The sequence below is a fragment of the Bufo bufo genome, chromosome 9, assembly GCF_905171765.1.
Source record: "Bufo bufo chromosome 9, aBufBuf1.1, whole genome shotgun sequence".
NCBI lineage: Eukaryota > Metazoa > Chordata > Amphibia > Anura > Bufonidae > Bufo > Bufo bufo.
The window spans coordinates 189,683,643-189,710,072 of record NC_053397.1 but is presented as its reverse complement, the minus strand read 5'-3'; the positions used below and the strand labels follow the sequence as shown (position 1 = coordinate 189,710,072).

At 44.0% G+C, this 26,430-nt stretch overlaps 1 protein-coding gene across 1 annotated transcript in view; it reads left to right on the top strand.

Annotated features, from left to right (window-relative positions):
• NCF2 (neutrophil cytosolic factor 2) overlaps positions 1–24,989 on the top strand; it is a 43,590-nt gene extending 18,601 nt beyond the window's left edge. Inside the window, exons 7-15 of the mRNA XM_040408143.1 lie at positions 1,958–2,001; positions 2,298–2,439; positions 9,010–9,072; positions 10,759–10,852; positions 12,107–12,156; positions 17,003–17,142; positions 20,048–20,153; positions 21,903–22,062; positions 24,361–24,989. Of these exons, the coding sequence (XP_040264077.1) occupies positions 1,958–2,001; positions 2,298–2,439; positions 9,010–9,072; positions 10,759–10,852; positions 12,107–12,156; positions 17,003–17,142; positions 20,048–20,153; positions 21,903–22,062; positions 24,361–24,446 (885 nt within the window). The 3' untranslated portion in view covers positions 24,447–24,989. The remainder of the gene's footprint in view (positions 1–1,957; positions 2,002–2,297; positions 2,440–9,009; positions 9,073–10,758; positions 10,853–12,106; positions 12,157–17,002; positions 17,143–20,047; positions 20,154–21,902; positions 22,063–24,360) is intronic.
• Positions 24,990–26,430: the final 1,441 nt, after the last annotated feature.

Sequence of the window (26,430 nt, the reverse complement as noted above, 5' to 3'; positions counted from 1 at the left end):
TCTGACCGTGCAGTTCATTTTACTGATTTATTGACAGGTGAAAAAACCTTTTAGAAGATCCTTAAAGAGATCCTGTCACTGCTACTGACATGTCTGTTTTGGTAACTACTTACATTCCCATTGCAATAACAATTCTGGAGCCTATGATGTACCATTCCTTTATTATTTTTGCTAGATTGTATGAATGAATTGCCAGCAGGATGCAATGAAGGTTCAGATGGGTGTTACCAGTTGGGGGGGGTGTCCCTGCTCACTCTGACACCGATTGGATAGTCTGCAATGCAAACCGCTTGTAATTCATTCATAACTAGTAGAAATAATAAAGGAATGGCACAACGTAGAGCCATAAGAATAAATGCTCCAGAATCGTTATTACATAGAGAATTTTATTAGTTACTAAAACAGACATGTCAGGAGAGGTGGGATCTCCCCCTGAGGGCTCGTTCACACGAACGTGCTCTGTTTTGCGGTCCGCAAATTGCGTATCCGCAAAACACGGATGCTGCCCTTGTGCCTTCAGCAATTTGCGGAACAGAACGGGCGGCCCAATATAGAAATGGCTATTCTTGTCCGCAAAACGGACAAGAATAGGACATGATCTATAATTTTTGCGAGGCCACAGAACAGAGCAACGGATGCGGACAGCACACGGAGTGCTGTCCGCATCTTTTGCGGCCCCATTAAAGTACATGGGTCCGCATCCAAGCTGCAAAAAATGCGGTCGTGTGAATGAGCACTTAAGGTCAAGCCTATTGGGCCTTGTCCTTGACTGAAGAAGAATTATTGAGCACTTAGCTACAATTTTCCCTTGATATCCTGTACAATATATGGAGCATTTCATGTAACCTACCTATTAAAGGGGTAATGCCCCCATTGTCTGATAAAGTGGGACTCGCACCTATCTCGTGAAGGCAGCTGTAAAAGTCCCAGAGGATGAACCACGCATGCGCGGCTGCCCTCCATTCATTTCTACGGGGCTGCCGAAAATAGTCGAGCGATGGCTCGGCTATTTCCGCCGGCCCCATAGAAATGAATAGGAGCAGTTGGCGGTCATGCGCAGTGCGCTCCCATTTATTTCTATGGGGAGAATGCTTGGTGGTGGCTGGACCCGGAGAAACCCGGGGTCCTCCAGCCACCACTTTCCCCGCTCTGTTCTCGATATAGGTGGGACCAGCACCTATCAGACAATGGGGACATATACTAGCGATATGCCCCTTGTGTCTCAAATTGGAATACCCCTTTAAGCTTTGTAGGACTATATAGGAAGGATATATTAAAGGACATCTGTCAGCAGATTTGTCCCTATGACACTGGCTGACCTGTTACATGTGCGCTTGGCAGCTGAAGGCATCTGTGTTGGTCACATGTTCATATGTGCCCGCATTGCTGAGAAAAATGAAGCTTTAATATATGCAAATAAGCCTCTAGGAGCAACGGGGGCGTTACCATTACACCTAGAGGCTCTGCTCTCTCTGCAACTGCTGCCCTCTGCACTTTGATTGACAGGACCAGGCATTGTAAACATCATCACAGCTGGCCCTGTCAATCAAAGTGCAGAGGGTGCGGCAGTTGCAGAGAGAGCAGAGACTAGGTGTAAAGGTAACGCCCCTGTTGCTCCTAAAGACTCATTTGCATATATGAAAACCTCATTTTTCTCAGCAACACTTGAACATGGGACCAACACAGATGCCTTCAGCCGCCAAGATCACATGCAGCAGGTCAGCCAGTGTCATAGGTACAAAACTGCTGACAGATGCCCTTTAAACAATCTAGGAAACTATGGCTGCTTATTTGCTATATGAAACTCAATGTAACATTATGAAGCAATTAAGAAGACTAACTCTATAATGCAAAGTAGTATAGGATGAGATATATTTTCAATAGCTTATTTTTCTTATATACCGTACTGTATATTTAGATTTTATATGATGCTTTTCCTTTTTTGTTTCTTTGATAGGCCAATAATCCAACTGCACGACCAAAAACTCCTGAGATACTGAGGTAAGTCAGATAGGTTTTCTTCATGGCCACCAGAAATGCAGGAAATATACGAACCAAGACTGAACTGGAGATGTATGGAGGATCAAATATTCAAAATGTGATCTTTTTTTTGTAGTTGATGATGTGTACACCTTTAAGTAGCTGATATTCATGACCAGTTTTACTATTTGCAGTATCATTGTTTGCATTCTTGAAGTTCTCCTTATAATAGTAGTCTACTTGTCTTCCGATAAGTTGACTCCACTTCTTTCTGCCAGTATCAGACATGGAGAAGAATCATTTTGGTGTATTTTCAGGACCCTGCAGGGACAACCGCATCGTGTGTTATTTGAATTTACCTCTGAGACCACAGAAGAGCTGGAGGTCATGCCGGGAAATATTGTGTTTGTCCTCAAGAAGGGGGATGATAATTGGGCAACAGTACTGTTCAATGGAAAGGTAAGTTTGGTGGCATTGCCTATGCCCGATTCTATGACTTGTTGATTGTTCTATTGTTGTGACTTGGTCTGTTGAGGATGGTATGGACGCCATTGACCAAAGGGGCTACCATCCTGGCAGTGCACCTGTCAATATATGGTGTGGTCACTTCTGGGGCATCTGAGACTGGTGCATACCATAAAGAGATTATTGCAGCATAATGTGTACAATTTCCATGGTGGGCTACATGCACCTTGTAGGTTTCATTAGTGCCTTAGGGCTGGGATCTGTCACAGTCTGCACCATAAACTCTGTGCCGCACTTCTATACTAATGATGATTTTTTTTTTTAAAACACCAAATTCTCAGTTCTTCAAGAACAAAACTGTCTGGGTTCTCAAGCAGTTTCATCAAGTAAACTTAAAAGACCTCGACCCAAAACAACCCCTGTTTAACATTTATAACCTATCAATCAGACGGGTTATAAAGGTAAGTTAGGTGGGGGTCCTGACCTCTGGGACCTTCACTGTTGAAGGACCCTTCGTCCTGGTTCTCAACTGAAGAACCGGATGAGTATGCATTGTCCTGCTCCATAAAATTGCATTGGGGTTGTTGTTACAGAGAGGTCAGCACAGGCTTGCCTGGCTCTCCAGCTGAAATCAGGGACCAAAAGCCCCTCATTCTCAGCAATGGTGGGATCTCAGAGGTTGGACTCTTTGTTGTTAATATAAAACATCATATTATATAAAAATAAAACTGATTAAAGATTAACAGAATGCGTCGCCCAGTGACATCAGCCCATTCATTATCACCAGGATGGAGACAGGTGTCAGCAGCCATTACTCACATATATATATATATATATATATATATATATATATATATATAACATTGTATATACAGTATATATGGAGGATATAGTAGGTTTTAGTAAGAAGCCACCAGATCAACAAATCTCCTCCAGGTCCAACAGCACTGTCTGGGGCAATCCTTAGCATAGTATACTGACCAGACACACCACCTCATGGGACTTTAGGCCGATTGGAGGTAATTTTGACAAGGCAATATACTATCAAACAAAGTTCTCCATCCTTTAGCATGTCATTCAACAAGATGATAAAGGTAGACGAGTGGGACATTTGCTTGTAGAACGGGGAAAGAGGAGAAGATCAGCCAGCTCGATAAGACCACAATCCCCCATCATGCTGTCCGCTGTCCCTCCATCTCATACCTGTGGACATTTCTGAACATCAAATGAATTCTGTTATTGTATGCATTATTTATCTATCTGGAGTTATTATGATTATCTATGACTGGTAATAGTCTAAACCTCCTTACAACCGGAAAGTAGGATTTATTACCTGGTGGCCAAATACAAGTAAGCGTGAACACAAGTGTGACTAGATCAGGACCACGGGCAGATCCATAAAAACCTCACAAACTACTTATGACCCTCACAAATCTTGAATGATTCCTTAATATCAGAGGTAACATCAACGAGGGGGGGTCCCATGCTTACCTCTAGAAGTCAAAACCACTGCAAAGAGGACTGTGTAGGGCCATGCATTGCATGGGCACCCATTAAAGGGATGTCCAGGTTCATGGAAAAAAAACAGGCCATGGGGCAGAGGGAGAGGAGTTGTAAAAAACACAAACCATAAATTAATCATTACTTACCTGTTAAGTTCCCTTTTGCTCCAGCGCTGTTGCTCTGGTGCCACCTGCAGTCTTAATTACTGTGTCGACACACACCACCGCTGCAGTCAATCGCTGGCCTCAGCGGTCTCACACAGTTTTTTTTTATACAACTTTTAATTTCAATAGGTGTCATGTAATACCATATTTCTCCAGCAGCGGTGAATAAGGAACTTGTAAAATTTGCTTTATTGGCTATGGACAACTTTGGGAGCAATTTTTAATTATTGCATTTTACTTATTTTTGGCTAAAATCATTTTTTCTGTTGGTTATTTAAAAATGCAAACAGCTTTTCCTGTACAGCGAATTTGCAGAGTAGCAGGCTCTCTACTTCACACTGAATCCCTAAAGAAAGCTGTTCTGATGGCAGAACGAGTACCCCTTATCTCTGAACGCCTGACGGGTCATAAACACTCATTATTCCTAAATTCTTATTGAGTGTTTACGAGTTGCCAGGAGTTCAGATATAAGGGGGACACATCTAGCCATCAGTACAGCTTTCTGACGGGATTCGGTGTGAAGCAGAACCTGCTTGTCTGCAAATACACTGAAAGTGATAGCTGTAGCGGAAAAGCTGCTGAAAACTGAAAAAATGAGTTAACCCAAAATTAACTAAATGCAATAATAAAATAAAATTGCCCCCATAGGTATCGGTAGCCATTAAATCACTGTGGAATCCACTCAAGCAAGTTCAAAATAAAGGAATATTTTACAGATCTTTTGCGCAGGATAGTCATTGAGCTGAACAGTCCGGCGCCTGAACAGTACGAGCCGTTACATTCTGTTCTGGATCTTCTTATGTCGCTTGATTGCATCCAGCCATCTGCAGAAATAAATTTATCAGGAAGTTGGATGTCCTGTATGAGAGCCATCTGTCAGCACCATAATGTATCCGAGTATACAACGTCATACAAATTGAATCACTATTACCAACATCATTGTTTAGGGAGAAAAACTGTACTACAGGGCGTCCATAGTGTCAAGAACATGGGGGGCCGCACTGTGATGAAATCACTGCTTCTGCCGCACATGTTGAAGCACCGTCCCACTGCACGGCTTACAGCCCTGCCAATCTCGGACAGGGGAACTTGAGGAGGGGGTGCACTCCAGAGGAGGGGGCAGAACTGTTTCTCCATGAGTAAATATAATGTAAATACTCTATGATGTTAAAAGTAATCAGGGGCCCGAGTTCTTCTGCAGGTGTTGGAGGTTTGATGACAGGGACAAATGGGGCAGATTTACTAATCCTGCAGATACTGTAAACTTAGGAAACAATGCATCAAGATGCCACTTTTTGAATTGATTTTTTTGGAGTGTCTACATTTTTTTAGGACACTTTTTTCAACCAGTTTACAGAATGTTGCACGCCTCTTGCTAAGTTTGTGGCATCAGAAAATCTAGTAATTTTTCATTCGAAGTCTAAGGCTACTTTCACACTTGCGGCAGGACGGATCCGACAGGCTGTTCACCCTGTCGGATCCGTCCTTCCACTATTTCGCCGTGCCGTCTCTCCGTCTCTCCGTCTCAATTGACTATAATGGGGACGGGGGACGGAGCTCCGGCGCAGCACGGCAGTGCACGGCGAAAGCCGCCGGACTAAAAAGTCGGACATGCAGGACTTTTTAGTCCGGCGGCTTTCGCCGTGCACTGCCGTGCTGCGCCGGAGCTCCGCCCCGTCCCCATTATAGTCAATTGGGACGGAGCGGCGGTCCGGCGGCACGGCGAAATAGCGGAAGGACGGATACGACAGGGTGAACAGCCTGTCGGATCCGTCCTGCCGCAAGTGTGAAAGTAGCCTAATCTTATCTATTATAAGGAAGTCGTCAGTTTGTACTCCACCAGGGGACTGGAGTACACTTGCAACTTTTTGAAAAAAGCTACAGTGATAAGGCCGGCTAAAAATGTATCTCCGTCCACAAAACTTCTGCCTGCCACATAGTAAATGTAAACTGCTTGGCAAGGCGCAAACAACACTAAAAATGTTGCAAACGCTTCATAAATTTGTCACAAATGCCTTCTCCACCCAAAAAATTGCAAAAACACCACTTTTCTGGTGCAACCTTTCATACATTACCCATTTTGTTCAGCCGACAGCTAGCTCTTCCAACTCCCTCACAAAGTCGCTGCCAGACACCACGGGCGGCGACTTATCTCCTGGGAGAACCAAAGGATAGGATGATCCTTCTTTTCACTTTAGCTCCCCATACACATTAAACTATAGGCCGGCTGACAATACACTTGAAGGGGTTCTCTGGGGTCTCCTATATTGATGACCTATCCTCAGGATGGGTCATCAATATCAGATTGTCGGGCGTCCAATGACTGGCATCTCCGCCGATCAGCTGTATGAGGAACAGCGGGCGCAGTGCGCACATGCTGTCTCCCGTCTCTCTTCCTGCTCGCTGCTGCTGTCTATGGCAAAGGAGCAGAGCTGAAAGGGAGACGGCACATGCGCACTGCGCGCGCGCCATCTCCTCGTACAGCTGATCGTCGGGATCTGATATTGATGACCTATCCTGAGGATACAGGAAACTTTGCGTCATAGGTCACACCCCTTTCCTGCGGAAACCACGCCCGTTTCCTATGCCCCTTTTTCAGGCTAGGAGCAGATAGCTTCTCTAAACCTGGATGCGCCACATTTGGCGTCATGTATGCAGAAATTTAGGTGCACTTACATTAGTAAATATAGAACCAGTATGTCTCGGGTGTGACTATACCAGTCTAACATTGCAGTAAAGGCTCATGCACACGTCCGTTGCCATATTTGCTGTCCGCCATATGTGTTCCGCAACTTTCAGAACGGAATGTCCTGCTCTCTATAGAACTGTCCTATCCTTGTCCGTAAAACAGATAAAAATAGGACATGTTCTGCCCTTTTACGGGGCAGCGGACTGGACATACAAATGCGGAAAGCACACAGGTGTGCTGTCCGCATTTTTTGTGGCCCCATTGAAGTGAATGGGTCCGCATCTGACCTGCAAAAAATGCGGTTCGGATGCCGACCCAAAACACGGTCGTGTGCATGAGCCCTAAATATAGATCTGTCCGGGAGGCAGGGATACATACCATTTACCATGAGCATTACAGCCGAGCCCTATCATCCGGTTCCAGTATCTGCAGATAGGAACACTAATCTCTGTGGTTCACAGCTGTAATGATGAATTGCTGTGGGTAAAATCATGAGAGAGATAAGACCAAGAAGAGATAAGGAAATGTTCAGAGCTACTGTGTAAATCTCTGGCTAAAGAGTAGGGACATGACCGCACCGCCGGTACTGAGAAGTCTTCAAAGTTCATCCAAGATAGAAGCTTTATTGGGAACACGCGTTTTGGCACTGAACCAGTACCACAATGCACTGGTCCAGAGCCGAAACGTGTAGCCTCAATAAAGCTTCTATCTTGGATGCACTTTGTTTGAAGACCTCTCCGTACCAGCAGCCTGGCCCTGCTTGTTCATGGGAAAGTCTCGGGTGAAATTTCACGATGAAGATGCAACAAAGGTTCGCTAATGCTGTGTTTTGGCCCTGCAGTCTGCACATAGTCAGTATCAACCTCCCAACATATAGTATGTGCCCATAGACTTTTATTATCCAAATGCATGCAAAATTTTGTCAATTTGGCTGGTATGCGCCCATATACATTTTTCATGTTTCAATACAGCTGTATGCAAAATACAGAGCTACACACACACACACACATCAAGAGCGCCACCAAAAATATTACATTTTGATTAATGTTAACGTTCACTATTCTGTTTTCAGATCCAAAATCCTTAATCATTAATTTTTGATACATTTGTACAGGGTAGCTCAGTTTCTCTGACTTGATAAATCATATAATTTTAGCTGCATGAAAGGACCACTAGGGGGAGCTCACTGCATATGGATTTCTATATGCGTTATTGAGCTCAGTTAGAGCTGCATATCTTCATGCAGTGAGCTCCCCTAGTGGTGGCTACAGGTATCTACTATGACAGTGTCCTAGCAAGCTCAAGGAGCAGCTCAGTGCTGCCTCCGCCACCACAGCAGTTATTTGATAGCTATCTGTGATAGTTATGCCACTGTGTTCTATATAGGTATAGCCTATACCAGTGATCGGCAACCTTCGGCACTCCAGCTGCTGTGAAACTACAACTCCCAGCATGCACTCTTACTCGTCTGTTCTTGTAACTTCCATAGGTGTTGTAGTTTCAGAGTGCGGGAGGTTGCTGATCCCTGGCCTATATGATGGTTATGCCACTTTATTCCGCTTTCTCCTGAAAATATCCAAAACTGGTGGCCAAAATCTAGGTGCGAGTTACCTGACAAACAAGCCTTTTTGCCACATCATGATCTAAAGCCTTGAGTACTTTATTATGCTGATGAAGGAGGTTTCCGGGACCAACATGATGATGACGTATCCATAAGATAAGATATTAATATCAGATCATCGAACTCTGCTGTTAGCGGCATCTACGGTTGAACATTGTACAGGGACAGAACAGCACAGCTGCATACATTGTGTGGTGGTCATTCTTAGGCTATTGGACCATCAGTTGCAGTACCCGAGAATGACCACTAAGCAGCGTATGGAGCGGTGTTGTTCTGCCCGGTACACTGTTCACTTCCAGAACCAGCGGCAGAAGCTAACAGCCGGTCTGTGATGTGCGGGTGTCGGACCCTCGCTGATCTGATGTTAATGACCTATCCTGTAGATAGGCCATCAATATGTTAATCCTGTAAAACCCCTTTAAACATAATTTATGTGTTTTATATGGTGTATATGGCCACATCGTTCATAAATGACTGGATCAGTTATGGACGGCTGATCTTTAATGGCAGATCTCATTACACCACTTATCGGTATATAAATTTTTTGAATGAATGCTATTTCTGTTTTCTATTGTATGTGTATACAGAAAGGGATTGTACCGTGCAATTACCTGGAGCCGGTAGAGTTGCGTTTCCAGCATAAAAATCAGGTAAGACCTATTGTGTGCTTTCCACAAAAATAATAAAAAAAAATACCGGCCATGATGTTAGGTGGGATGAAAGGTAGACAGCAGTGATGGCGAACCGCTTAGAGACAGAGCGCCCAAACTGCAACCCCAAACCCTCTTACTTATCGCAAAGTGCCAACACTGAATACTACCATCCAATACAGTATATCTTCTATGTACTTCATCATTTAGCTGTACATTCAGTGCGCTGCCTGTGCCGTTCATAGCGTGTCCTGCACTGGGGAATGGCAGGAAAATTCTAAGGCATATTGTCCAGGGTGCCCACAGAGAGGGCTCCGAGTGCCGCCTCTGGCACCTGTGCCATAGGTTCGCCACCACTGGTGTACAGTATATGGGAACATTATGGGGGGTTACTTTCTGTGTGGGGATAGTGAACATACTACTCATCATAAAAATGGGTAAACCCATTATAATACTTGTCTTGCCCTGATCCTGAGTTACAGCCTTTGCTGTAGCTGTGGGTATTATTAGTGGAAACAGTCAACAAGCTTGTCATCAGACTCACCCCCATCATCTTGAGCCTGTATTAGACAGGCTGATGCGGCAGACGATAGTCGGGAGGGAAGCGTTCTCTCCCGGCAATCGCTTGCTCACTAGAAGAGGAGACCGCTGCTATTACATGCACCTCCTACGCTCTAGCGGTTTGCCGGTGGCAGATCGCTATTAGACAGCACAGTCCGCCGCCGCAAGCGATGATTTTTTTTTAAGCATGCTTAAAAATTTGACTTGCCAGATGAACAAGCCGTTCATCGGGCAATTGGCGGCAGTATTACACTGTGAGATGATGACTAATGAGCGAGAATCTATGGGATCCTGCTCTTGTTTTTCTAAATTTGCATATAGATCTTGGGTAAGGGTCCTAGCACACATGAATTTGGCACTGGAGTTTTTTTTTTACAAATTAAAAAATATGTCAAAATAACCACTTATGTTCTTTTTGGTCACCTGTGTTGTGCCGCATTTTTTTTTTCTTTGTGGCGATTTTTGGAATTATGGAACTTTTTTGCAAACAGCATGTCTTATGCCATTTTTTTCTTCTATAGAGATGATGTGAAAGTGCTAGAAAAAAACTAAAACAGCAATAGCTCCAGCATATTGCAGGAAGACATGCAAAAAACAAAAACAAAAAAATCACGTCACCTAAGGAACAAAAATGGCAATAGCAAAAAAGCACTTATGTGACCTGCATTTTTTAGATAAAAAAAAAGCTGCAAAAATAAATAAAAAAAACAACTAAAATCTTCAGCACATGAGTACTTGTGAAAACACCATAAATCTGACTGTTAAAGGGGTTTTCTGGGACTTTTATACTGATGACCTATCCTCTGGATCCCCCGACCAGCTCACCAAGCACAGCACCGTATATTGTATAGTGGCTGTGCTTGGTATCGGGCCCATTCACTCCTATGGCCTGAGCTGCTCTTAGGCCATGTGGAAGATGAACGTTACAGCACTAGGGAAAGCCGAGAGAAGGCCGCGGCGCTACTCCGAGCACGGTGCCTTCTCAAACAGCTGATCGGCGGGGGTCCCGGGGGTCGGACCTCTACCAATCAGACAGAGGATAGGTCATCAGTATAAAAGTCCTGGAAAACCCCTTTAATGTAGTACATAAACTTTTATTATTATTATTATTATTATTATTTTCAGCCGGATGAATCAAAGGAAGAAGAAGCATCGTCAAAACCTGCAAAGCCAGATATTCCAGCACCTCCCACCTCTGCGGCCCCTAAAAACGTACAAGGTCAGGTCCCTGGAATTTAGCAAGTGTAATACTCTGTAGTTATAAGGGCTCATACACAGAGCTGTGTGCATGGCATGGAGGTCCTACGGGATTCACATTATGGACCCCTAGGTTCTCACTGCATGGTGCCTATGGGGCTTCCAGGGCACAATCAGGTCTATCCAGGGGCGTAGCTAAAGACTCATGGGCCCTGGTGCAAGAGTTCAGCTTCCCCCCCCCCCCCCTCCCTTCACTCAGCACTGGTGCACCTAGCTTTTCTGCTGCCCAAGGAAAATATTGAAATGCCCCCCCCCCCCCTTCCCTCCAGTCCTAATGTTAAAGGGGTTGTCTTTTTATTTTTTTACTACTGATGACTTATCCTCAGGATAGGTCATCAATATCAGATCAGCCGGGGTCCTCCAGCACCCCCGACGATCAGCTGTTTGAAGAGAGGGCAGCGCTCATGTGAGAGCTGCCTTCTCTGTTCTGTTCCCCTGCTCGCTGTAGCATTTGCAGTGATGAGCAGGTAAACAGAGCAGAGAAGGCAGCGCTCATACAAAAAAAAAAAAGCGGACAACCCCTAAAGACATACTTGGAAAACATTACATACAGCGCTACAGAACATACAGGGTCATACAGCACCTCATACCTCTTACATCCAGTGACTTCTCTTCTCTGATGTAGATAGTTTCTTTCCTCTTCTTCTCCTGTCAGACCAGACCGCCATGGTGACTTCTTTCATGGCATGAACTGTACCAGACACCGACAGGCTCAAGGACTGGGCCACCTTCTGCTCAACATACATGTGTAGGGCTGGTACAGCTTTTTTAGAGACGTAATGGCGGCTTGGGACTCTCCACCTTGGCTTGACACAAGCCATCAGTTCACTGAAATGGGCAGAATCCGCGATAAGTAAAGGGAGGGACTGTGCTACCAGCAACTTGGCCAGGTGCAGGTGCAGCTTCTGTGTCGTTGGATGAGTGCCCACTGCATACTGTTGTCTCTTTGCAATTGCCTCGGTTATCGATTGCTGGCGAAACCCGTGACGAGGAGTAGGAGGAGCATCAGGAACAACAGACGAAAGGAAGGAACGACGGCTTCCTTCTGCTGAGTTTGAGGAGCCCTGACTGCTGGAGAAGGCGTGCGGGCCGCTAGGAGAGGAGCCTGCACCTTGTATCTCTAGGACCCTACAGACTGAGATTTACCGCCATGTAGCTCTTGCTATCAAGTGTATGATTATAACAGATTTTTTTTCTCTTTTTTTTTTCCCTCCAGAAAAAACAGAAAAATCTATCACAAGAGAAAAATCACCAACCGGCCCAAAGGTATGCGTTGTAAAGGGGCCCACTTCTATTTGAAACAACTACAGCAATAACATCCCTTTAGGGAACGCAGTCACACAGTAAACTCTGTTATATGGTTAAGAATGTTTTTTATGGTTAAATTGCTAACCATAATTGTTGAGTAGATGCCCTAAGCTTAAAGGAGTGGTCCCATGAAAAATATTCTACAGTTTTCAAACCAGCTCCTGGATCTGAGTAGTTTTGTAATAGCATGTAATTAGAAATTTAGTATAGCCACTGAGTTATTCAATCAAATTGTATCTGTGTAGCGCCACCTGCTGTTTGCTCTTTTTCGAATTTCTCTGTCCAACTCATTGAGGTGGACATACATGCTCAGTTCCATCCTTTAACTGCCACTAGCTGCATCAGAAAGGAAATAATGAGAAAGAGCACAGCCCCTTAAAGAGGACCTTTCACTAGATTAAAAAATCTAAACTAAGTATACAGACATGTAGAGCGGCGCCCAGGGATCCCCCTGCACTTACTGTTATACCTGGGCGCCGCGCCGTTCGCCCGGTATAGCCTCCGGTATCTTCACATGTTAGGCTCCACCCAGGGGAACCTGCCGGCGTCTCATTCTCCTATGCTGTAGCGCTGGCCAATCGCAGCGCTCAGCTCATAGCCTGAGAGGTTTTTTTTTCTCTCAGGCTATGAGCTGAGCGCTGCGATTGGCCAGCACTACAGCCTGGGAGAAAGAGACCCCGGCAGGTTCCCCTGGGTGGAGCCTAACATGTGAAGATACCGGAGGCTATAACCGGAGAACGGAGCGGCGCCCGGGGATAACAGTAAGTGCAGGGAGATCCCTGGGCGCCGCTCTACGCGTCTGTATAGTTAGTTTAGATTTTTTAATCTAGTGAAAGGTCCTCTTTAACTCTCAGCTTGAAATAAATCTAGCAGAGCAATGAATGGGAAGATCTCTGGATCCATGTGAGGTACAGGGCTGGTTCTAGCTTTGTTAGAAAGAGGTTGGCATGTACTATATGATGCATGACTCATTTTTTTTTACAAATAACCCCTTGACGACATATATAATGAAAGTCGTCACCCACTCTGGAGCAAAGTGAGGGCCATAGCCACAGGGTGCCTGCTGTTTCACACAGCAGACACCTGGGGCTAATGTCTGCGATAGGCAATAACGCTGATGGGGGTCAGAATATGGTGATTACTGTTGAGCGAATCAAAGTTAAGGAAGTGGACTTCGATCCTAATTTCAGGAAAAATTTGATCAATTTTTTCCTGACGTTTGTACTCCTGATAAATGAGGGTTAAAGAGGTTTGACCATGACCCATGGCATATTCATATTATGTATATACTGTCGGTGGGTAATAATTCAATTAAGAATTATTAATTATGGTCATAAAAATAATTAATCATAAAAAAAAATTTAATTTATAAAATTTGTCATAAATTCTTAAAATCATGACCTGGTGAATTGTAGACAACCTAATTGATACAATTCACATCTGAGTCCGACTATTTCCTCAGATAAATAAGTTCTTTTTGACGTGAGATGACGTTAATGATAAAATGTAGTTCTGCATTATACAATAATACACAGGTATTATAAAAATATGCAGATTTATTGGTTACAAGGTTATATACATATATAAGTAAATAAACACGATGATACATGCAAATGAATATATATAGCGTTAATATAAAGCATTACAAGCTTAACAATACATGTGAGTGCAAATAACTTGTCACATTATAACCAAGCTATTATTAGGTTAGGATATCAAAGTAGGAACATAAGTTATATACATTACTTCTGTTCAGAGAAAACCTCATGATATCAGGATGGGCATGTCTAATCCTAGACTTCAATATAGAATGCTGAATACATTCCACCCCCTTCTAACCAACTACACACCACATGACTTCAGGCATGGGCAAATCCATCCAAGGATACAACTTAGAAGAGATAACTGTATCCTTCCGCCCCATCCTGGACTATTTTCACATATATAACTTTGGTAAGACTATTAAGACAAATAACAGGGATCTAGGATCTTAAATGGAAAGGATTTGAAACAAATCTTCCCTGTGGGAATCCATCACAGCTTGGCGAAGAATGTTCTACCAATATACTGTATATATAAAAGCAATCATTTAATGCTTTGCTAGATTATGAGTCTTGATTCTTCTGCAGGTAGAATGAAGCCTCACAATATCCTAAGACTACATCTCAATATGGAGATGATCAATTTATTTAATCATTTATTTATTCGCCAATCTAGATGGTATCATTTCACCCACACTATCAAATTAGTCTTAATAAAATGAAATATCATTTTCTGTGTCTCTTACCAAGTCCTAGTAGGAATCTCACTTCTGCTCCTAGGAAAGCTGGGTGGTCCATCATAGCACATCTCACCATGGCTTTCATCTTGATAGACCTCAACTTCTCTTCTCCTCTCTCTCTCTTTCTCCTTCTCTTTTCCTTTTCACCTCCTGTGTATGGCTTATGATCCCAAACTTATCAGTTAGACACACCTTCCTGGTTTGGAACTTTCCAATCATTGTCGGATAGGTGTGACCATTGATAAAAGATGTGACATCATAACCTTACCCAGAATGCACTTTTGCTACTGTTGTAATGTCACCTACTGATACCTAGGTGGCACTGCTGTATAAGCTATCTGCATCATAGTATAAAGGGTTAACTTATGTAGGTCTGAATATACATTTTGACCTTAGAAGCTTTAATTCAAAGCCATAGGGATTAATTCTGACACTTGTAGCAATTAGAGACAGACCTCTAGGCGTCTCTTTTGAATGTTTCTCACACTTAATTTATGGATCGTAAATGGCTTGTTTTCTCACAGAGATATCAGTACCTCCTCTGTCATACCAAAGATGTGATTAATTGTTACAAAATACACATCTTCACAGACACTCTTCTAATGAGAAATATATACAATATACTGGATACATGTTGTCTTCGTAACATATAACAATATAATATAAACAAATACATATATATGTCCTACTGATTGTCTTATGCTAAGGACTAACTTAGGCTACTTTCACACGAGCGTTCGGGTGTCCGCTCGTGCGCTCCGTTTGAAGGGGCTCACGAGCGGCCCCGAACGCATCCGTCTGGCCCTAATGCATTCTCAGTGGAGGCGGATCCACTGAGAATGCATCCGCCTGCCAGCGCTCAGCCTCCGCTCCGCTCAGTGAGCGGACACCTGAACGCTGCTTGCAGCGTTCGGGTGTCCGCCTGGCCGTGCGGAGGCGAGCGGATCTGTTCAGACTTATAATGGAAGTCAATGGGGACGGATCCGCTTGAAGATGACACCATATGGCTCAATCTTCAAACGGATCCGTTCCCCATTGACTTTCAATGTAAAGTCTGGACGGATCCGCTCAGGCTACTTTCACACTTAGAAATTTTTCTAAGTTATAATGCAGACGGATCCGTTCTGAACGGATGCAAACGTCTGCATTATCGGAGCGGATCCGTCTGATGAAACATCAGACGGATCCGCTCCGAACGCTCGTGTGAAAGTAGCATAAGGCTCATTAAATAAATACATACATATTATATATTTTGCTTCATTAATAAATGCCTAATTGTATAGGTAATTATCACCAGCTGCATCTTATCTTTTTCTCCCGTCATAAATTTAAGTAAGTAAACAAGGAGGCATCTTCTCAGACTGGTACATTCATGGGAAGGATAACACTGAAGAGTATAAACCTTTGTGTGACCTTAATTTGGCCTACTCAAGACATACAAAATTGCAACTATAATCGAGCATGGCTCTTAAAGGAAATGAACATCCATTTTGACAATAATGAATTGGATATCAATGCATTTACCTATGAAAAGGCCCAACAATACTAAAAATGTTAAGATAGGAACGTCTTAAAATGGTTGTCCCATGATTTATATGCATCTCGTATCACAGGATAGGGGTCCAACCACTAGGAGTGCTGTACTTGTTACTGGCCGATACCTGATCTCCACTCAGTTCTTGGGATTAGCGGAGGTGCCAGTGGTTGGACCCCTACTGATCAAACTCTTAGCCCATATGCTGAGGATAGGGGATAACTTTAAATTATGGGACAATGTTCTAGAGATCAGCGAATTGATTCGTATGAATCGATATATCTCATCCACAAGAATTTTTAAGCTGCAGAGGGGTGTCCTGCCGCTTTCCCCTACTACTTGCTTGACATGGCCGCCCATCTCGCCTGGCCCTGACAATCTCGCGTCTGCGTCACTGCTCTGAGTAGTGGCACCAACACAGTTGCTCTGTTTCTGCCTCCAGGGCAGTGACTGTTCATGCGCCGCTACCCAAAAGTTTCCCTCGCAGCGGAATAACTCTTGTTGATGAGATGAATCGATTCGCTCAGCTCTAAGACAAACCCTTTAACTTCTAAGACTAGAACTAGGGTTAGGGCTGTTTTACACGAGCGAGTCCATTGCGGGAATCACGCTCCGTGTGCGAGTGTGATCCTCCGCTCTGGACTTGCAGGAGCGCACGGCATTATCATGATTTATAATGCTGTGTGTCTCTGCTTGACCTTATTTCTACAGGATCATACTGACAGCTTTATGGCACTATGATTCTGTGGAAAAAAGGTCATGCAGAGACACACAGCATTATGAATCATGATAATGCCGTGCGCTCCTGCAAGTCCAGAGCGGAGGATCACACTCGTACACGGAGCGTGATTCCCGCAATGGACTCGCTCGTGTGAAACAGCCCTTAGTAACCTATTTTAAAGCAATACCATGCAAAATATGCCCCATGATTCACAAACGTCCTGTCTGGTGTATTCATGCACTCACGCCCTTGTGTCTCTTACCTGCAGGAATCCTCAGCATCATACATTGTCAAAGTTTACTACAAATACACAGTAGCAATACAGGTCTCCCAAAAACTTTCATACGACGACCTCTTGATATTGATCAGCAGTAAGCTAAAGCTGACACCCTGCATCATCAAACTCCAGTAAGTGCCTAATGTTTTCTAAAGGGGAAAGATTACAAAAAAATAACATCCAGAATAGCTGACCATAGCTAAACTAGTTTATTATACATTTATCAGACATGTTTTACAGTACATTTTTGCATCATCGTTGATCGCTTCGATCAATGAAAGCAGCTATTTTATTCACTGCGCTACATGAAGACGCAAGGGTAGGGGGCATACACAAAGCATTCTCTGGAATTTTATAATATAGCTTTAGGTTGTCTTAAAAACTGTTTTTTGGGTGTGTTTTTTTATTTCCTATTTTTTCATGCATTCTGTATTATTCTCTTATGTCCTAACCAGCAGCACAATGATTAGGGTATTTTTGCCCCTGTGTACTAGTCGGACAGATGGAATTTTTAATTAGTCAAATTAATCACTAATTAAAGGGGTTGTCTCATCTCAGACATTGGTGGCATATCGCCGGGATATGTCACCAATGTCAAATAGGTGGCAGGCCTCCTCCGGGACCTGATCCTTATCCAGTATGGGGTCCATCTCCCATAGAGGTGAATGGAGAGCTCTCCATTAACCGGTATGAGACTTCCGAAAATTGCAGAACGCGTTCAGTCGGCTATTTACGGAAATCCCATAAAAGTGAAAAGAGAGCTCTTCTGCGCTCTCTTTTGCTTTGAGACCGGCCCGTTTTGGAAATTCTGACACCTTCTCCTATTCTAGTGATATGCCATTAATGCATGAGATGGGAATACCCCCTTTAAGTAGACCCGGAGCCTGAAGACATCTAGCCACTCCCATTTATTTTATTTTTTTTCCCTGTCCATTGTGAACAAGGACAGTTGGTTTGCTTACTTTGAGCTCCCTCTGTTAGAGCAGCATCCACCCCTTTGGCTGATTAAGGTTTGACCCTACTGGATCAGATTTAGCCCACAGCTTTGAGCTTGCACTATATGTTGAATTTTCATTTCTCGGAGGAGACATCTCTCGTGCGATTGATTTTGAGTTCCGCCACACAAGAGGGCCCTCTCTGTAGGGTTTCTTCTTGCTAAGTACCCATTATTGTGCCGCTGGTTAGGATGTTATTGAATTCGAATTTTAATCTGTTCTTCCTTAGCCCTAAAAGCAGCACAGGTTTCCTGCCCTATGTAGGTTACTTCTTTATAACACACACAAGGTGGGAGGTCATTTGTATAGGCTCAGAGTGCTCTACTTAGTCTACTCTACTAATTAGTGATTCATTTAAATAATTAAGAATTCCATCTGTCCTTTTAGTACACAGAGCTGTAGCACTAAAGGAAAACAGATTAAAATTTGTTGTGCATTTTATATTTCTCTATTAACATACAGCATTAAAAAAATAAAAAATAAAAAAACACTGAAAACAAACTGTGTGAACCACCCTAGTAGGCTTGGAGTTACATTTCTGTGGGTTGCTTCCCTTCACAATTTTCCAGCCTCTACAAATGGTATAGTAATATGCCTATAACTGGTTGGTTAACTTACAGTGATCTTTGGTCCTGGGACATGTGATGCGGACTAATCACGGGGAACTTTTTGCCATTTTGTACTCTGATGATGTGACAAGCCAGGTCCTCCTGATCAATATCTGATTGGTGGTGGTCTGACTCCAGTGACTGTTGCTGTCTCTTCCCAGGCCAGTGATGTGATGTTCATTGGTCTAAATGCAGCTCAGTCCCATTTAAGTGAATGACAATGTACATGGGCATCCGCAGGGGGAGGGCAAGTGCCCCTCCCCCCTGGGGCCCTGGAAATCTGTGAACTGAGTTCTGCCTCTGCTCTGCAGCTGCTGCACTGCGCAGCGCCGCAGAGTGAGGAGCGGTATCTATCAGGAGCATGTACGCGCCCTGATGAATCACCAGGGTCGGGCGCGCACGGCAGTACGAAGCTCCGCCCACCTTTTGGGCGGGAAAGACATTGCGGAGCCGGAGCAAGAAGATGAGCCGCCCGCAGTGTGCCGGACGCTTCAGGACTCCACAACCACAGGCAGCCTGAATGAATGAGTGAGAGTGACACTAACACAGTGAGTGACTGACAGTCAGTGTCACAGACCAGTCAGTGTGACAGTACTCCCTGAGTGTTAGGTGTGGGGTGACCAGGCGGTATATGAAGGGGCAATACTGCCTGGTATTATATGGACAACAGATATGGCATCCTCTGCCAAGCAGCAGGCAGTGAAGTGCAATGAGAGCCAGGCCAAGCAGGTGGCAGTCAGGGTGCTGGTGAAGGATGACCATAGACAGTACTGCCCAGAGGATGCCATCTCTGCTGTCCATATACCAGGCAGTATTGCCCCTTCAATCATATACCGCCTGCCCGCCTGGTCAGGGTGACCAGGCAGGCGGTATATGAAGGGGTAATACTGGTGGTAGGCCTGGTATTCTGCAGACCATCTGCTTGTAAGTTACATATGACAAAAGCCTGGAAGCGTTCAGGTACAGAACACAATATTTCATTTGTTGGCGAAAAAATGCAAATTAACATATTGCTGAGACTATAAAAAAGGGTGCAAAAATAATATCAAATTAATAGACATTCAAGTGAAATAAGAAGAATTGGTCTTTCCTTTTGTGGTGGCTTCCTATTTTAAAGCTTAGTCCCTGTACACAAACGGGGTTCCGTTCCACCCTCTTATATCTGCAGTTAGGCTTCATACATGTGCCCGTTTCAATGTCAATAAAATGATGCCCCCCCCCCCCCCAGGAAAAATTTCTGCGGACGCCCATGGCAATGTATGGTGCTCTGCTTTGTAAACCACGAGGCAAACAGCTGATTGGCGGGGGTGCTGGGAGTCGGACCTCCAACAATCAGATAGGCTATATTATATATATATATTTTTTTCGCTCTCTCTTTATACACTGCATTGTAAGAATCCATTGACATACGATGTTACCTGTAATCTCTTCAGTTTTGTAGATGGAGATAAAGAAGTCCTGCTCAGCAAAGACAACATAGAAAGAGCATGGGGACAGATGACGGACAACTGCCTGAAACTTAAGTGCACAGAAGTGGAAGTAAGAGACGCGCAATGCACTTAGCTCTAGACATCAAATGTTGTTCTATGGAAACAATGAATATGGATGGATGACATCACATGTACTATACTCTGCTGGGTCTTTGCAATACCAGGATACCCTACTAGATTGAATGTCTTTACTTTTCCTTTGTTGCACCTAAATCCTTAAAGGGTTTGTCCAGGATTTAAAAAATTCTAACTGCAGGGAATACTTTTTAAAATAAAATAAAAAAATCTCACCTGTTTAACTTTTTCCGCTCCAATCCAGCTGCTCTTGTGGTTGACACTGGTCTGTGCACATGACCGCTGCAGTCTGTCACTGATCTCAGTGGTGATGCTTGCTTGAGTGTCACGACCATGGTCATGGTCGCGACTCCTGAACCCGCATGCTGTTGCCTGCGGTTTGGTCTGTTGTCAACCACATGGTGAGGGCTGCTGGTATGTTGCCTCACATGTGGTTGCCGCTGGCAACATGTTTGTACTTGGCAGTATAGCAGCCTGAGCTGTTGCTAGGCAGCTTGCTGTCAAGCGCATGCGGTTACACCTGGCAACCTGTCTTTGTAGGTGTGCCTTTTGTTTGTGTGGTGTGCACTTTCTATGTCTGGTGTGCACCCCATACAAACAAAAGGCACACCTACAAAGACAGGTTGCCAGGTGTAACCGCATGCACTTGACAGCAAGCTGCCTAGCAACAACTCAGGCTGCTATACTGCCAAGTACAAACATGTTGCCAGCGGCAACCACATGTGAGGCAACATACCAGCAGCCCTCACCATGTGGTTGACAACAGACCAAACCGCAGGCAACAGCTTGCGGGTTCAGGAGTCGCGACCATGACCATGGTCGTGACATTGAGATGGCCGACGTCAGGTATTTGGCTGTGGCAGCCATGTGGATGTCAGTTTGAGCTGCTGACATCAGGGATCGCCTGTGGAAGTCACGTGGATGTCAGCATGAGATGGTTAATGTTAGGGATTGGCTGCAGCAGTCACGTGGATTTCAGTTTGTGATGGCTGACATCAGGGATTGGCTGCAGCAGTCACGTGGATGTCAGCATGAGATGGCTGATGTTAGGGATTGGCTGCGGCAGTCATGTGGATTTCAGTTTGAGATGGCTGACGTCAAGGATTGGCTGCAGCAGTCATGTGGACATGACGGCTACAGCGACGTTAACAAAGACTGCCAAGGATTTAAATGGGTAATTTGATATATATATATTATTTTAAATAGAATTTCCTGCTATCATTTTTTTTAAACCCTGGACAATCCCTTTAACCAACATCATTCAGCAACCAGTTGTCTGTGTAATTATGTATATCAGCTGTAGACCTAATGTTGTAAAAACGTCTATTGGTCTAAAGTACACGTCCATTAATAGTGACAATTAGGAGAGGCAGACAGCTGCCCCCCCCCCCCCCCCTTTCCTGCTGTGTCCTCCCTACAGGATTAGAAAGACATGGCTGCTTTCTTCTAGAATACAGCGCCACTCCTGTACATAGGTTGTGTCTGGTATTGCAGATCAGCTTCCATTCAAATGAATGGTGCTACACTGCAAAACCACACACAGCCTGTGGCGCTGTTTCTGGAAGAAAGCAGACATTTTTTTTTAAAATCCAGCACAACCCCTTTACAGCTTGAAAGGGAGCATCTGCATCTTTGGAGGCCCAATTTAAGTCACTGCACGCGTTTGTATGAATGCGGTCTAAGAAATAGTTGAGACAACCATATGCCCTTTCACTGTTCTTAGATGGAACAGCCTGTGGAAAAAGCTGATGGAGAAGGTCTGAGTCATCTTACATTGGATGATAAAACCGGGACCACTGTGACCGCATTGTTTGATTATGAGGCTTCGCAGCCGGAAGATCTGCCATTTAAAAAAGGAGATGTTATCAAGGTTCTCAGTAAAGGTGAGCATGGCTGCCTACTGGTTTCTGCTTTGACGATTTTATTTAATTTTCTTTTTACAGGAAAATCTGGAAAAAGGAAAGGTCCATAGGTGCTATAGGACAGTATGACCATTAGGCACTAGGAGGCGCCATATTCTCCGCTGGTGTGCGATGGAAGCATGCCACATTTGAATTCTTTAGGGATGCCATAGGAGTCTCTTTGGCACAGTATTACGGTTGTTTTACATTACATCCAACTGAGAGGTGGTCAGAGCCATGTCTCTCTCCAAACAGTAAATTGAATGGGGCAAATTATCATTCCCTAATTTGAAAATGTTCCATGACCTCACAACTTAAAGGTGTTCTCCCACCATTTCACTTAAAGGGGTTGTCCCACTAAAAATATTCTAATTTTTTTTAAAACCAGCACCTGGATCTGAATACATTTGTAATTGCACATAATGAAAAATTGTGCATAGCCAGTGAGCTATTCACTGCAATCTGTCTGTATGTTGGCATTGGGAGAGAGAGGGACGGGTAAGTCCTATGTAAAAGCGCTTCCTTCCGCTGGTTATTAGGAACTAGTAATTAAGTGAACTGGCTGGAGAACCTCTTTAAAAAGACAGTCATAAACACCTACCTGTTGGTGAATTTTTTTAAGTCAATAATTCTTGAAAATATTTTTCTTTTATTTTAAAATCCTTTAAAAAATTTTTTACGTCAGTTTCTTTCTGATACAGAGCTACAAATTCCCTGCAGAGCTTAGTCAAATACTACAACTCTGACTGCACAATGTTTAGACCTTTAAGACCTCATGCACACGACCGTATGTATTTTGCGGTCCGCAAAAAATGGATCCGCAAAAAAAATACGGATGACGTCCGTGTGCATTCCGTATTTTGCGGAATGGATCAGCTGGTCCCTAATAGAACAGTACTATCCTTTTCCATAAGCGGACAGTAATAGGACATGTTCTATTTTTTTTTGCGGAATGGAAATATGGACAAACGGAATGCAGAGTAACTTCCGTATTTTTTTTGCGGACCCATTGAAATGAATGGTTCCGTATACAATCTGCAAAACAACCGGAACGGACACGGAAAAAAATAACGTTTGCGTGCATGAGGCCTAAGCCTCATTCACACATCCGTGTTTAAATCCGTGAAAAAGTGGTCAGTGATGCCTCCGTGAAGATGCATGTGATGGATCCGTGTTGGGTCTGTGTCAGTTTTTTTGTAATCCGTGTGTCATCCGTGTTTCACCGACACTGCACAGCTGAAAAATAATTTTCAAAGCATCTTTTCCTAATGATCCGTGAAACATGGATGGCATTTATGACTTTGTATAGATTATACTAGGCATGATAGATCCATAAACACAGACAAAATAGAGCATGCTTCTGTGCTAAAAAAAAAACGCGGACCGGACTAAATACACATTAAAACGAATAGGGGTGCGTGCTGTCCGTGGAGAACACATACAGCACACGTTCGTGGAACAATGATGTGTGAATGAGTCTTTACCCCAAAAAAACCAGCATGAGCCAAGCACCTAGGTGCCCTCTAGTGGTGGCTGCAGGCAGTGAAACAGTTTTTTGGGTGAATCCCTCCTGCTGTTTTCAGGAGGAAACAGGCAGATACAGCTTTTAAATCACAGGCATATGAAACAGAGCTACATGACCTTGTGAATAAGTTATAGCTCTGGAGGAAAAAAATCTGCTCTAAAATGTGATGTGCTGTGCAGACTAAAGTAACGTCCATGAGCATGTGTAAAGGTGTGGAGATCAGTTTTAAATAGGACCTGCCCCCTCTCCTGACGTCTGTTTTAGTAACTACTTCCATTCCCCATGTAACAAAAATTCTGTAGAATTTATTCTTATGACTCTGTTTTGTGCAATTTCTGTATTATTCCTCCTAAAAAGTTTATGAATGAATTACGAGTAGTTTGTAATGAAGGTTCAGATGGGTATTACCAGTTGGGAGTGTGTCCCTGCACAGTCTAAGACTTATCCAGTCAGTGCTGCCACTGACTGTGCAGGGACACCCCCCCCCCCCCCCCCCCAACTGGTAACACCCCCCTGGACCTTCATAGCAGACTGCTAGCAATTCATTCCTAACTCCTAGCAGGAATAATAAAGGAATGGCATGTCATAGAGACATAAGAATAGATGCTCCAGAATTGTTACTACACATGGAATGCATGTAGACATGTCGGGAGGGGAGACAGGTCCTCTTTAAGGAGATGTCTAGCTATGTAGCAGGAGTATTGATCCATTGCACGGTACTTTTGCACTAAGGAGTTTGTCTTGTTCTGTTGCAGTGTCGCAGGAATGGTGGGAAGGAGAATGCCATGAGAAGGTGGGCATCTTTCCATCTGCTTTTGTCCAGCACGTGAAAAGCAACTGATAGGAGGCATGCAAGAACAATCTGCAAACATCCACATATAACATACCGCTGCTTAGTAACGTCTCATATTTAAAATAAAAAGGTAAAAAAGAATATAAAATAAAATAAGAAATCTTTCCAAGAACCAGTGGAGTCCTCCAGATTTACAAACCGTGTTTTTATTCATCAGTCACCAGCTTTCAGACCTGATAAAACTGTCTAATCTGTACCAGTAATACCAGTACAACCAGTACATTATATGCAGCATCATAGAGAGATCCGCTGCAGCATTCTGTCCATGTAACAAGTATGAAATGAGCATTCACAAGAGTGACCACAATGCCTGCTTACATAATCTATTAGTAGACCGACCATTAGCAGGGTGTTCCTTTCAACATTTGTTCTTCTTTATACCAGAGGTGCAATGTCAGGGAGCAAGAAAATAAAACTTTCCTCATTTTCACCTTTAGGCTACATGCACACGACCGTATGTGTTTTGCAGTCCGCAAAAAAACAGATGATGTTCCGTATGGCATCCGTTTTTTTTTGGCGGATCCATTGTAATAATGCCTATACTTGTCCGCAAACTAGAAAAAAATAGTACATGCACTATTTTTTTTTTGCGAGGCAACGGAACGGACATACTGATGCGGACAGCAAAAAACCGAAGCCGCCTGTGTGCCTTCCGCAATTTTCGGAAGTGAACGGGCAGCCCATTGTAGAAATGCCTATTCTTGTCCGCAAAACAGACAAGAATAGGACATGTTATATATTTTTGCGGGGCTACGGAACGGAGCAACGGATGCGGACAGCACATGGAATGCTGTCTGCATCTTTTGCGGCCCCATTGAAGTGAATGGGTCCGCACCCGAGCCGCGAATACTGCGGCTCAGATGCGGACAAAATCAACGGTCGTGTGCATGAGGCCTTAGTCCTATTTTTATTGCTCCAAGGGTATGGTCACACGTAGTGTAAATGATTTTCTGCAGCAGGATTGCATGCAGAAAAAGTAGTATGATGGCAGGATCAAACCACGGAGATACATGGGTCTGCAGAGGAGCTGTATACACAAAATAAATGTAGAATTACAGGAAATACTGTCTGTAGCAACGTCTCTTCTATCATTTTATGTTCAATACGTTCTACCAGTATCTATGGTCTTCTTACTACTTCATGTATTATAGCTTTAGCACTGGACGACATGTCGTGTAACTTTATGTCACTTAAATATCCTTAATAAAGAGTTAAAAAACAAGGATGGGAGTGATGATCTGACGCCAAAGCCACAACCACTACCCTTGTAATAGAAGTGACACTAAACACCGTTCTGAGACCCTCTGGAAATATGGACCGTTAAAGGGGTTATCTAATCCCTATAATGTCCCCCCCTAATGCCTGGGCACCTCATATAGATTATACTTACCGCGCTCCCCGGCACCCGCATCACTCCTGAAGCCCGCACAACCCCGCTGCATTTCTCGCGTGGGGGGGTGTCCCGGACAGCCAATAGCAGGCAGCGACGGGGATGAGCCTCCCTAGCGTCACCCGCGATGCTAGGGAGGCTCGCCCCAGTCACGGCGGCCTGCTTTTGGCTTCCCTCCTCGCCGGATGTTTTGATCCGAGGAACAGGGAGACGCAACAGCGGCCGTGCGGAGATCAGAAGTGATGCGGGTGCCGGGGAGTGGGGTAAGTATAACCTGGTTATTAGGGGGGACATTATAGGGGATGGATAACCCCTTTAAAGCTGTCATCACTGGTGCCGATAGGAGCCGCATTGTCAAATATTCTAGATCAGTGCTCAAACTGAGATGGCGCACAGGTGTGGCATGCCTCCCAAATTCAGAAGCACAGTCCCGTTGTCCTAGGACATGACACCAGTGTCCCAGGAGCTCTATTCATTCAGCAATGTAACATCCGAAATGCTGTGCTGACTGGGGGCACATGTAAAAAATGAAAATCAGACATCATATAGAACATGACAATCCCTTTCTAACAAAGCTAGAAC